The sequence below is a fragment of the Mirounga leonina genome, unplaced genomic scaffold (genome assembly GCF_011800145.1).
Source record: "Mirounga leonina isolate KUSES-001 unplaced genomic scaffold, KU_Mleo_1.0 Mir_197, whole genome shotgun sequence".
Taxonomy (NCBI): domain Eukaryota; kingdom Metazoa; phylum Chordata; class Mammalia; order Carnivora; family Phocidae; genus Mirounga; species Mirounga leonina.
In genome coordinates this window covers 15,595,481-15,607,991 of record NW_023270494.1, presented here as the reverse complement: position 1 = coordinate 15,607,991, position 12,511 = coordinate 15,595,481, and the positions used below count along the sequence as shown (strand labels likewise).

The 12,511-nt window shown below is 45.8% G+C and overlaps 1 protein-coding gene across 2 annotated transcripts in view; it reads left to right on the top strand.

The window, feature by feature from the left end:
- Positions 1–7,995, top strand: part of TLK2 (tousled like kinase 2) — a 73,092-nt gene extending 65,097 nt beyond the window's left edge. For both annotated transcript variants that reach the window (XM_035026335.1, XM_035026334.1), the window contains 3 exons: positions 2,192–2,303; positions 4,279–4,386; positions 6,586–7,995. In XM_035026335.1, the coding sequence (XP_034882226.1) occupies positions 2,192–2,303; positions 4,279–4,386; positions 6,586–6,759 (394 nt within the window). In that variant the 3' untranslated portion in view covers positions 6,760–7,995. The remainder of the gene's footprint in view (positions 1–2,191; positions 2,304–4,278; positions 4,387–6,585) is intronic.
- The last annotated feature ends 4,516 nt before the right edge of the window (positions 7,996–12,511 follow it).

Sequence of the window (12,511 nt, the reverse complement as noted above, 5' to 3'; positions counted from 1 at the left end):
GGTTTATAGAGTCTCCGTGTTGGTAGAAGCATTATCATAATTACCCTCCTCATATGTCATCCTCTTGTGATATCTGCAGAGATATAAACAGGATGGGAAGACAACAAAGTCTAGGTGACTGCAGTATTTTGGTTGTTGCAGTATTTGGTAGAATTCTTCTACATTGAATACTATTTTTAAGATTTTATTTTTAAGTAATCTCTACACCTAACATGGGAATCGAATGCACGCCCCTGAGATCAAGAGTCACGTGCTCTGTGACGCCTGGGTGGCTCAGTTGATTAAGCGGCCTACTCTTGATCTCAGCTCAGGTCTTGATCTCAGGGTTGTGAGTTCAAGCCCCACATCAGGCTCCACACTTAAAAAAAAAAAAAAAAAAAAGTCGCATGCTCCACCAGCTGAGCCAGTCAGGCACCCTGAATACTCTAAATAAATGACCTGTAGACTAGGCCTTGAGAATCTTCCCTATGACGATTTTATCATGATGGAATATGCAACTTGTTTTTTAAACACAATTGAGTGCAATGTCTTAGAACTGTCTTTTCTCTCCTGAAGTCCTCGATAGGGAATTAGAGCGCTTATTATTTTCAGTATTATTTGGATGAAGAACTAGTTTATTTCTCCATTTACACATGGGAAAACTGAGACCTAGAAAGTGATTTTCCAGATTTGTACTATCCAGTGGCAGTGTCTTTTTTTTTTTTTTTTAATCAATGTCTTTTGTACTCTGAATATTTGGGTAAATTATTACTCAGCATTTGGATAAGTTCAACAATTTCTGTCCTTCCCTAACACCTCCACAAAAGAGTTGTAAATACTAAATGATCATTTTGGAATCAAGTTTCTATTTTTATTTATCCAACATATTTAAATTATGTATGTTGAAGAATCAAGAACTATGAAAAGTCGGGTTCAGAGAGGTTTTAGTGGCATTTGGGAGAGCTGTTCTTTTTATTCTTTTTCCTTTATTTTTATTTCTTTGCTTTTTTTTCCCTCTTCATAAGTTCAGTGTGTGTTTTGGCTAACAGTTTTCATTGTGAAACAATAATGTAGGTCAGTGGTCTTAATCATCCCAAAATGTCTGTTAAAAATAATAAATAAGAAACAACATGAGACTAAACTTCTTTAAAAAAAGAAAAAAGCCCATCATCAAATATTTTCTTCCTCTCAATTCTTGTGGCCCCCTTCAAGTTGTAAGTTTAGATTTTTATACCAGAAGCACAGCAGGGTCTAAAATAATTTTTTCACAGAATTGATTTTACCAGCATGAAATCTGTAGAAATCAATCTGTTATCTTCAGAATGCTGCCTTCCAGCTGCGCCATGGCTAAGACCCCAGGCAATGAGTGGAAGCATATTTGCTGGGTTTCCTAAATGCAAAGAGGCCCTTACCTTCCACACTATACAATTTGGTGTGGTTGGCTGCCCAGCTAGTCTTTTTCAGAGGCCAGGGGTGGGTGGGGAGGGAAGGAATTCAGATGAGGATTGAGTTGTGCTAACTACTAGTTTGTTTGGCTTTTTCTCCCCTACTTGTTAGACTTCCAGTAAGCCCCTGATCGTCCTTCGAGTGGGAAATGTAAAATACCTTTGATAATTTGGACTGTAATATCACCATTTATTATAGGTTTTAGGTACTCCCAGTCTAGAGTTTGCAAAGAGGCTACTTTAAGAAGGCAGACAGCCGGTCCTCTCAGAGATTTATACGGGGTCCTGAATTCATTCGGACTTTGAAGATAGTTATTTTAGAGAGTCATCTTTTTTAGCCAACATGAAAGCAAACCCACACCACTTCGAATTCTATTTGGATGTTTGTTGCTGCAGCTCATAAAAGCTGGAATGCGCTGCTTTTGTGTTGTCCCTCCTTTCTGGAACTTGTTGAATGACACTTATATTAGGGCACAACCCTGGGAAAGGATGCTGGGGTGGGTGAAGCAGGGACTGGGGGGAATATTTGCCCCTCTCAGTGAATTGAGAAGTGTATTTTAAGGCTTTTAGGACATGACTGCCTCCTTAAGTTAGAGTATCTTCTCGCTGACTTTACCCAGCTAGGCCCAGTTGCTTTTTTGGCAAAATTTCAGTTAAAATTCAGATAGTTTTTATTTCCCCTAAGGTCTCCTACTTTGCCTTTTTGTACATGTCCTAGATTTTATACAGTCATTTTTCTAAGAATTTTTATTTTCCTTTTGTCCCAGGTATTTACCACCAGAGTGTTTTGTGGTTGGGAAAGAGCCACCAAAGATCTCAAATAAAGTTGACGTCTGGTCAGTGGGTGTGATCTTCTACCAGTGTCTTTATGGAAGGAAGGTAAGGAAGAAGGTCAGATGTGGTGGCCTGACGTCTGTCTTGGGCTTCATGTACACACTGGCATGGTGTCGATGATTCTCTTGGAATTAATCATTTGGTTATACAGAATGGAATCCTGAAAGTTGTGGTTTGAAGAAAATACAGACAATAATAAAAGCTTTATGCATAAGCAGAACTTTTCAACCCTAGAGTACTTAATGAATTCCACTGGGCTATTGAAAACATGCGTTTTTGCTGTTTTCAGTTAGATCCAGGGTATGTTTTGTTTCTGATAATATATACAAGGAATTATATGAAATAGTTTATTTAAAGTATACAGTCATTCCAGGAGCCATTCTTTAAGGTCCCAAGAACTGAAACTTGAAATATCTACAGGGCTCTTTATTCCCAGCCATCCCATTAGTTAAAGCTATTATTAATAAAAGAATGCTTTCTATTTTCTGTACTAGGGAGGTGTAGTGTTAGAAAGTATTCACTGTCTATTACCTCTGGATCAAGGTGATAGATCATTTGGACACATAATAACCTAGGTAATAAACTATACCTAATGAATTTTCACGTTTGTGTTTTCCTTATGAGCCTACTACCTTATAAATAAACATACATACTAGGATCCGGTGTGTGTATACTCAAATTCTTGCTGTCAGTGTGTTATAAATACCTGAAGTTTGTTGGTGGTCCTGACAGTATAGGTTGTGGGTATAAGCCATTTGGGAGTTCTGCAACTCCCTCGGACTCTTAATATTTTTATTACAGTCCCCAAACCAAGCTCTTCGTTCAGATTTCATCTTCCTCTTTAACTTCTCCTTGGTCTTTGTTTCTTTATCTTACCTCTCTAATATGGGGAAATGATTCAGAACCAGCCATAGGGGTTAATTATTATTATTTTTAAGTAATCCCTACACTCAGTATGGAGCTCCAACGCACAACCCTGAGATCTAGTTGCGTGCTCTACTGACTGAGCCAGGGAGGTGCCCCCGGAGGAGTTAATTATTACTTATTCTCTGATAATGTGGAAGTGCTGCTGATAATGTTGGTAGGGGTTATGTACAGGCACTGTAGAGATGACACTAGGCTTGAACTTGTATTTTAAGACTTTATTAGAAAATTGGGGTTCCTGGGTGGCACAGTCGGTTAAGCATCTGATTCTTGATTTTGGCTCAGGTCATGATCTCAGGGTCGTGAGATGAATCCCCCCATCAGGCTCTTCGCTCAGCGAGGAAGCTGCTGAAGATTCCCCACCCCCCACCCTCACACGCTCATAAAATCTTTTGGGGGGGGCAAAAGAAAAGAAAACGGCACATTGGGGTACAGATGAAGCTGTTAAATAGCCCCAGCCCCCCCCCCTTTGTACTTACTCCTTCTCTTACTTCCTTTTCCATCTCTCTTTACCTGTGTCTTGGGTCTGCCAGTGGCATGCATATGTATTACTTAAGCCTACAGGTATCACTCAGGGGAGAAGAGGTTGCTGGTTCCTTCTGGAATGTTCTTTTTCTTGGCTGTAAGCAAAGCTGAACAGAGGTGTCGTGATATGACAGATGCTGCTTCCCGTCCCAGTTCTGCCTTAACCTTGATGTTGTCCTGTGAGCATGTTATTAAGTTCTGAGCCTTTCTACCCCTCACCTATAAAAAGAGAGAGTTAGAGGAGACCATCTCCAAAGTTCTTTTTTTTTTTTTTAAAGATTTTATTTACTCATTTGAGAGAGAATGAGAGCACGAGAGGGAAGAGGGTCAGAGGGAGAAGCAGACTCCCTGCGGAGCAGGGAGCGTGATGTGGGACTCGATCCCGGGACTCCAGGATCATGACCTGAGCCGAAGGCAGTCGCTTAACCAACTGAGCCACCCAGGCGCCCCTCCAAAGTTCTTTCTAGCAGTTCTCACTGAGGCATGTTTTCTTTCCCTTCCTTAAGGTTTTTAATTGTGTTCTCTTTAATTTTAACCAGAGGCCCACCTTTGTTTTGTTTTTGTATGATAGCCTTTTGGCCACAACCAGTCCCAGCAAGACATTCTACAAGAAAATACTATTCTTAAAGCTACTGAAGTGCAGTTCCCGCCAAAGCCAGTAGTAACACCAGAAGCAAAGGTAAGTTGTGACCCACTGGCCAGCAGGAAATGACTGTATTATTTCTCTGGGTAATAGTGGATGGATTATCAGTATAAAAGTCAGGAGTCATTCAAAACCTCCTCATTCTGAATCCTGTTCAACCCTTTTCCTCCTACAATAACTGCTTCGGGTGCCTGGTGAGAACTAGGCCCTGTCTAGGTGGCAGAGAGGGAATAATGGCGAGTGTGTAGCAATGAACTACAGATGGGGTCCCTGCCTGTTAGGAGTTTCTGTTCCAGCAGGTGAGACAAACAATAACTAGCAACAGATCCATCTCAGATGGTAAAAAATAAATGCAAGTAAGAAGATGGAGGGGCCAGAACTCCTTTTATGATGGCCTGGTCAGGGACGGCCTCAGTGGTGAAGTGACCAATGAGCAATCTTGAGTGATGTGAAGGTGGGAGCCATGTGTAGATTTGGAAGAAGAATAGTCCAAGCAGAGAAGTGTGTGCAGCTGAGATGTAAGTGCAAGCTTAGCAGATCCACAGAGCAGAGAGCGGAGGGGAGGGTGGTCAGTGGGAGAGGCAGCAGGACAGATGGGAAACACTCGAAGGTTTTACTCAGGGCAGCTGTGTGATCTGATCCCTGTTTCAAAAGCCTGCCCTGGCGGCTGTGTGGAGAGAAAATTCAAGGTGGAATTATTTGACCAGTAACTATGCTGTCCAACTCGAGGTAACCCATTTAACTCCCGTGTCATATCTCACTGAGAAAGGTTCGTTTTTAAAGGCCAAGGATTATTAAGTTTATTTTTGTGAGTTTGTTTTTAGCTTCCAAATACTTTAATCAGGCAGCTACCTATAGATGTGTTTGATTTTGGAAAACCAGTATTGTTGCTGTACTTTTGGTTTTTATTAATTAAACATGGAAAAAGAAAATCATTACATCTTGTTTTAGGTGTTTTGTGGGGTTTTTTTTTTAGGAGACTTTGTTAGACTATATTTTTATTTTTTTAAAGATTGGTTTTTTTTGTTTTTAAGATTTTATTTATTTATTTGACAGAGACACAGCGAGAGAGGGAACACAAGTGAGGGAGAGGGAGAAGCAGGTTTCCCTCCAAGCAGGGAGCCCGATGTGAGGCTCGATCCCAGGACCCCAGGATCATGACCTGAGCTGAAGGCAGACGCTTATCGACTGAGCCACCCAGGCGCCCCTGGGCTATATTTTTTAGAGCAGTTTTAGACTCACAGCAACATTGAGCAGAAAGTAGAGAGTTTCCATGTATTCCCCATTCCTGCACATGCACAGCCTCCTGCACCAGAGTGGGACATTTGTTATAATCGATGGACCTACATTGCGACATTATCATCACCCAAATGTAAAGTATGGCCTGAGGGTGATAATGACATTTTAGATTTTTAAAAATCAATTTATTTATTTAAATAATTACATTATAAGACTCTGATTAAATAGGTCTGGTTAAAAAATAGGAAAAGATCTGTTTAAGGGCCTTTGTGATAAGAATTGTAGAAACTGAGCCTGTGTAGCCCTTCATACCTAGCACAAAGGAAACTTCCATGTTGGTAGTACATTAGGATTCTGAATGAAACCCAACTCAACAGTATGATTCTATGTCTGCAGTACTCTTGGGGAGACAAGTCCTGTTCAGGTTTTCCTTTACTACTTAGGTGTGTGCCTGATCATTGCAAGGAAGAATGAGATACACGGGAAGCATTTACCTATCTGTGACACACTGTAGTGTTAGTAAGTGTGGGTCTCCTCACCCTGCCTGTGGTGGTGGCCTGTCATCGCAGTTTTCACTTCCTCAGGAAGTAGAAAGTTCACGTGAGGCCATGGTTTGTACACGCAGGACCGTGAAGATAGACGTGCCCGGGTAAACCAGCCAAGGCAGAGAGAGAGTGGTTTTTGTGTTGGTCTTTGTGCTCTGGGGGCAGAGGTATTTAGAGGTCGGGTCGTGCCCCATTCCCCCTCAGGAATGGCTTGGCCGCCTCCTTCGGGGAAATAGTCCGTGGCCAGAGAGAGGTGCGGCTGCCCACGCGTCTCCTTGCCTGGTCCTGTCTGGGTGTGCCCGGGGATTTCTGGGAAGGGCCCTGAGCCCCTTCTCTGTAGAAGACATTTGCTCCAGGGCTGGGCCTTGGCAGCCACTACAGAGCCTCAGGGTTCCCTCTGGGGGCACCAGGATGATCTGCCTCAGGCTTCTTCAAGAACCTTTCCTTTCAGGCGTTTATTCGACGATGCTTAGCCTACCGAAAGGAGGACCGCATCGATGTCCAGCAGCTGGCCTGTGACCCCTACTTGCTGCCTCACATCCGAAAGTCGGTCTCCACGAGTAGCCCTGCAGGAGCTGCTATTGCATCGACCTCGGGGGCGTCCAATAACAGTTCTTCGAATTGAGACCCACTCCTAGGCCGCGAACTGTTCAGCACACACAAAGTGGACAAATGGCATTCAGCAGCGGGTTTGGGACATAGCGAATCCGAATGGATCTCATGAAACCTGTACCAGGTGCTTTTATTTTCTTGCTTTTTTCCCATCCATAGAGCATGACAGCATCGATTCTCATTGAGGAGAAACCTTGGGCAGCTCTGGCCAGGCCTCGTAGGAAAAGGCCCCGCCCGAGGTTCCGGCGTCAACGGCCACTGCGTGTGGCTGCTCTGAGTGAGGAAAAAATTAAAAAGAAAAACTGGTTCCATGTACTGTGAACTTGAAAACATGCAGACTCAGGGGGGGTCCCTGATGCAGTGCTTCAGATGAAGAATGTGGACTTGAAAATACAGACTGGGCTAGTCCAGTGTCTATATTTAAACTTGTTCTTTTCTTTTAATAAAGTTTAGGTAACATCTCCTGAAAAGCTTGTAGCACAAAGGCTCAGCTGGGGATGGTGTTTGACTTCGGAGGAAAAAAGTTGCTATTGCCCGTTAAAGGCACTAGAGTTAGTGTTTTATCCCTAAATAATTTCAATTTTTAAAAACATGCAGCTTCCCTCCCCCCCCCTTTTTTATTTTTGAAAGAATACATTTGGTCATAAAGTGAAACCCGTATTAGCAAGTACGTGGCAATGTTCATTCCAGTCAGATGCAGCTTTCTCCTCCGTCCGGTCTCCTGTTTGCAATCGCTTCCCTCGTCTCAGCAGGGAAGGTGTCAAGTGGGAGGACTGAGGTGTGTGGGGCTTTGCCGTCGGACAAAGAACGAGGTTAGAAGCCCGCAGCTTGGAGTCTCTAGGTTTTCAACTCTTTCTTCACAATTTGAACACTTGACGGTTGTCCCTTTTAATTTATTTGAAGTGCTATTTTTTTAAATAAAGGTTCATCTGTCCATGCAGTCCTCTTGGATTCTCTGAATGTAGTAACTATCAAAAACTGTTCCAGAGGTAGGCAGAAAATAGGCCGGGGAGCCAAATGCTCTAGGGATCGGAAGGTCCTCCCCGTGGTCTCTGTGTGCTTGCTAAATGGTGTATCTTTCTTGTTAACCGCAATATTAAAACTTGATCAGCTCATAAGCTTTCCTCTGTTAGATCTTTTGGCAGGAAACAACTTCCAGCCCTCTACATTTCGTGGGTGTGTGCTGGTGTGTGTGTCTGTGTGTGCATGTGCACACACGCTTTGTCTCACTTCAATAGATTGATCAAGTGGAGTTGAAAAAAAAATCCCAGGGAGATAGGTATTTCGAATATGAACATTCTTTGGAACTCTTTTTTCCCCCCTTACATTTGGTTGTTTCTGAGATGTGTGAGCGACTGAAGACGGAGCTGAAATGGGAGATGCGTGGCCCCACCATGCCCTGAAGCAGCAGAGCACCCGACAGTAGAGAGGGGAGAAGGCCAGAGCCTGAGCATGTGGTAGCCAGCTTGGAATGTTACTGACATATGTGGCAAGAGGGCTGAGCCAGAAATATTTAAAGATGCAGCAGCATCCAGGCATGTGAGTCCCCTGGGCAGGGGGAGGGAAGTCAGGAAGGCTAGAGAGCTCTCACAGAACTCAGTCTTTCTTTCACGCGTGAAACATGTCACCGGGGACACTTTTGCTGGCACCTGTGTTGGTTTTGTGCCCCTGCCCTGCCCTACTCCCCTCGGTCCCAGGTGCTCTTAGGGGAAGATGTAGTTGGATCCCAGCTGGAGAGATGATGGTGGGGAGGTACCGTCTTGCGGAACTCTGGATGGAAGGAAGTCAGCCTGGGAGCCGTCGGTGCGCCCAGCTTTCCAAGTTGTTACAGATAAATTTTTTCTTCCAGATTTCCATTTTGTCGCAAGTGTTTATACACACGTTAACACGTGACATACGTGTGTATGTATGTGTATGGTACCTTTTTCTAACCATGACTTTCAGGCTAGGAAGCAGAGAGTCCCTATGGGTCTCAAAGGTTGAGCGCCCTGGAAGGATGGTGTGTGGCATGCGTGAAGAGATGGATGAGTCGAGACTGACTCAGAGTATTAAGTTCTATTCCTTGTTTTCTCTTCTCATTCAGTGATCTTGGAAGACCTTTTTTTTTTTCCCCAACTTCTCTTTTTTTAAGATTGAAAGAATGCTGCATCTTTAAGCCTTCCCCTCTAACTTCCTGCCTCCTCCCCCCTGGGCTTGTAAGTGGAGCCGCAGGACTTTATTTGTTGATCTACCTTCTCTGCCCTCCTGAAGAAGGGATGCCCTCTCTCCTCGCTTCCCTTGGGTCTAGGACCTGGTTGGAGCTGACTGGACTTGCTTTAGTCTGGGCAAGGCCTCCTTCCACTACATGGACTAGGCCCAGAGAACATACAGAATGCTGACTTTTTCTAGATTTTTAAACAGCCAATGAAATCACTAAGTGGGGTTCTTCCATGATATATTTTGTTAATATGGGTTTCACTTTTTCCAAGGATAATCCCTTATTGCCACAATTGATTTGCTTTAAACAATGACAAAAAATGTGTATTAATTTGTAATTGAACCCAGCCAGACTGTTTTCAACTTTCCCAACTTGGGGTGGGGGGGGCGGGGAGGATATTAAAATAAGTTTTAAGAAGTGAATCTCCCAGCCTCTTGATTTTACTGTAGTTCTTCAGCTTCAGATAGGGCTCTGAGCATCTAGGGGGCAGGTAGGTAGGGAAATCCTGCCGCTGACTGAGTCCCAGCGGACACTGCAGGCATGTTGGCAACATGCCGATTCATACAACACCTTTTGTACCTCCGATGTGCTGATAACTAATGCTTGGTGCGAAGACAGCAGTGAGCAGGATAGGGAAGGCCCAGCTGTCGGCTCACAGTCCAGGGGTGAAGGCTCTGGGCCCCAGGAAGGGAAGGGAAGGGAAGGAATTGGGCTCTGACTTCTCCATCCAAAGATGGGCAGCTTTACATGGAGACTTGATCTTGAGAGCCCGTGTGCACCCCATTTCTGTGGCTGACCCGGGCACCCCTGAGCACTGCCTTACGAGGGTTTGCTGACCGCCTTCCTCTAGGGCTGTGAGGACAGGTTTTCCTTCAGCTGTGTTTCTTAATTTAGAAAATAATTCTCTTTAAAAGTAGTCATCTCTTAGAATCCTAGAGCTAGAAGTAAGCATTGGGTCCAGCTCCTCGCTTCTGAGAAGGTGAAGTTTACAACTAGCTTGACCCACCTTGGTGAGTTCTGCTTTCTGAGAATCTCTGCCCCTCCCCCCTCCCACTTACTCATCATTCTACTTGCCCAAGCTAGCTCTGTCTGTAATTAAAATCAGCCCCGGGGTAAGTGGGGGAGAGACATGGTACACACACTAGTTGAGGTATGGGGAGTCTCTGCTTCCTAAAATTAACTGTTCTGGTGTCATTTCTTAAGGCAGAATCACCTGGAGGTTAAGAGCCTGGGCTTTAGAAGTAGGTCTGGTTCAGATCCTACCTCTGCAAGTTTCAGGGATAGCTCCTTGCATGGTTGTAAGGAGTGGAAATAGTAGGTATAATAAAGTGCCTCGCACACGAGAGGGGAGACAAAAAGTGCCTTACAGAAAGATCACAAGATCCAGTAAGTAGGACAGCTGGGCCTGGACCCCGCCCCCTCAAGTGTGCTGGTGACGATTCAGAGCGCTTCTACTTGCCAGGTGGTCAGGAGATCCTTTGGCCTGGGGGAAGTGATGCAAACCTCTCAGGAGCCTTCCCCTTTGACTTGAGATTCCCTATCAACCTTTGTCCTATGAGGTCAGCGGTCTCCTCCTACCCCGATCCACGACTGCTTCTGGCTGAATCTGGGAGGAGCATCTTATAGGCCAGTGTAGCTCCCAGGCCTGGGGCATCAGCATCACCTGGAACCTGTTCCCCTCCCCCAGTCCGTCTCCCAGGTGGCTTGAGTCCTGAGCAACACAAGTCAGCTGCAGCAATAAGGGTAGGGCAGTTGGAGGGGGTGGCCGGCCATAGGGCCTTGTCTAAAACTTAGCAAGCTGAAAACAGAGAGGAGTCGGTTTTATTTTCTGTGTTAGAGATAAAAATCTATCTTAAGCTCTGGCCTGTCCTAGGACCTGTGTCATGCGTAGGTTCCTGTATGGGGAGCGTCAGGAGTGTCCGTACAACATATCCCTTATACTGGTGCCTTGGGACCTAACAATACATTCAGTAGTCATTCACTCCTTTGGGCAAAGCTTCTCACCCTTGGCCTTCTTTAAAATACATTATCAACCCACCGGTACCTTATTGTGAATTGACTTAGCACATTTTTTTTTTACCTGAAGGGTCCAGGGCTGCGGGAGAGAGCTGCGACCTGGGTCGGACCTGGGTGGGCTTGAGAATACAGCCAGGCACTCTGAGTCAGGGGTGAGGGGAACCTGGGACTGAGCTCTTCGGAAGGGGTGAGGGTGGAGAGAGTGGAGGGATTGCAAGGAGAAGAGGGTTAAGGAGGGAGTGGTGAGGAACTCTGGCTGCTGTGGAGCTCTGTGGGTGGGTTGGGGGAACCTGCCAGAGGCTGGGACCTGGTAGGGGTAGGGAATACAAGAGCCCTATTGTGCAGGGGTTGCTCAGCAGGGGCCCGAGACAGGCTGGAGTCAGCAAAGGGGTGTGTGTGTGTGTGTCATTGGGCAGGAGACCCCCATGGTGTGAAGGGGTCAGAACGGCTGGCTGGTCTAGAGGGAAGTGCTTAGCTAGAGAACTGGGGTAACCCCAGCCCTCAATAGCCTCCGGGCACCTACAGTTGGGGGGCACAGTGTCAGAGTGAAGGGAAGGGCTCTAGCACTGGTGCTTTGTAGGGAAGTTTCGGCTGTGTTGCTTCACGGCCTCGGGGTAGACAAGGTAGGAGTATGTCACTGATTCTGCAGATGAGGAAACTGAGTCCCAGAGAGATTTGGTAACTGGTAGTAGGTGGAGCAGGATTGAATGGGGAGGGACTATAAGCTTGAAAATTTTGTGGAGTCTCTGAGTGCAGTCCTTGGGCAGCCTGCTGTGGGTGAGGCTGTGCCTTGGTTCCCAGTTGGAAGCTACCTTGCAGTAGTCTAGGGGTCCGCTCTCTCAGACTCCCTCACGGCCAGCCTTAGAAGTCTAGAGACCCAGCGGGAGACCCAGGTGGCCTGGGCCGCAGCCCTGCTTCTGCAGTCCTGGGCCAGGACTGAACTTAGGTAGGGAAGTGGGGTCATGGCTTCACAGAACAGTCATTCCTCAGCTCCCTGCACAGTCTGATCGTGCCATCTTCTTTACAGATGAAGAAATGAAAATCCTGCCCTACCCCAGCCGTGGCCATCTCTGTCTTCCTGTCCCTCAGTGTCCTAATGGGCAGGCAGGAATGGCCCCCTCTGCCTTGGCTGCCTCAAGTTGCTATAAGGCTTGGAGAGTTGGGAGACGTGAAGGTGTTTTTGGCAACTGAAAAAAGTAAAAGGCAGAGGGTGTTGCTAGATGCTGCCTCCATGTCACAGGTCCCCCAGTAAGGGCCTTGGCCTATTCTAGAAGGAACCTGTTCCAGAGCCAGGCCTGAGCCCTTCAGCCCTTCCCAGCAGCCACTGGGAAACATGGGAAGGAAGGTCTTTCCCTACAAATTAATTTCAGGAGCCATTGGTTCTTGACATCTACAGACTCTTTCAGAGCCCTGCTCACAACGTTAACACTAACCCTGCTCCTCATCTCCACATTAACTAGACAACTGTATCCAGAACCAGGTAGTAACAGGAGAGCCTCAAGTGCGGACTGTGTTTGAGGTCGTAACTCTGAACATGCTGCGTGGTTAGTGG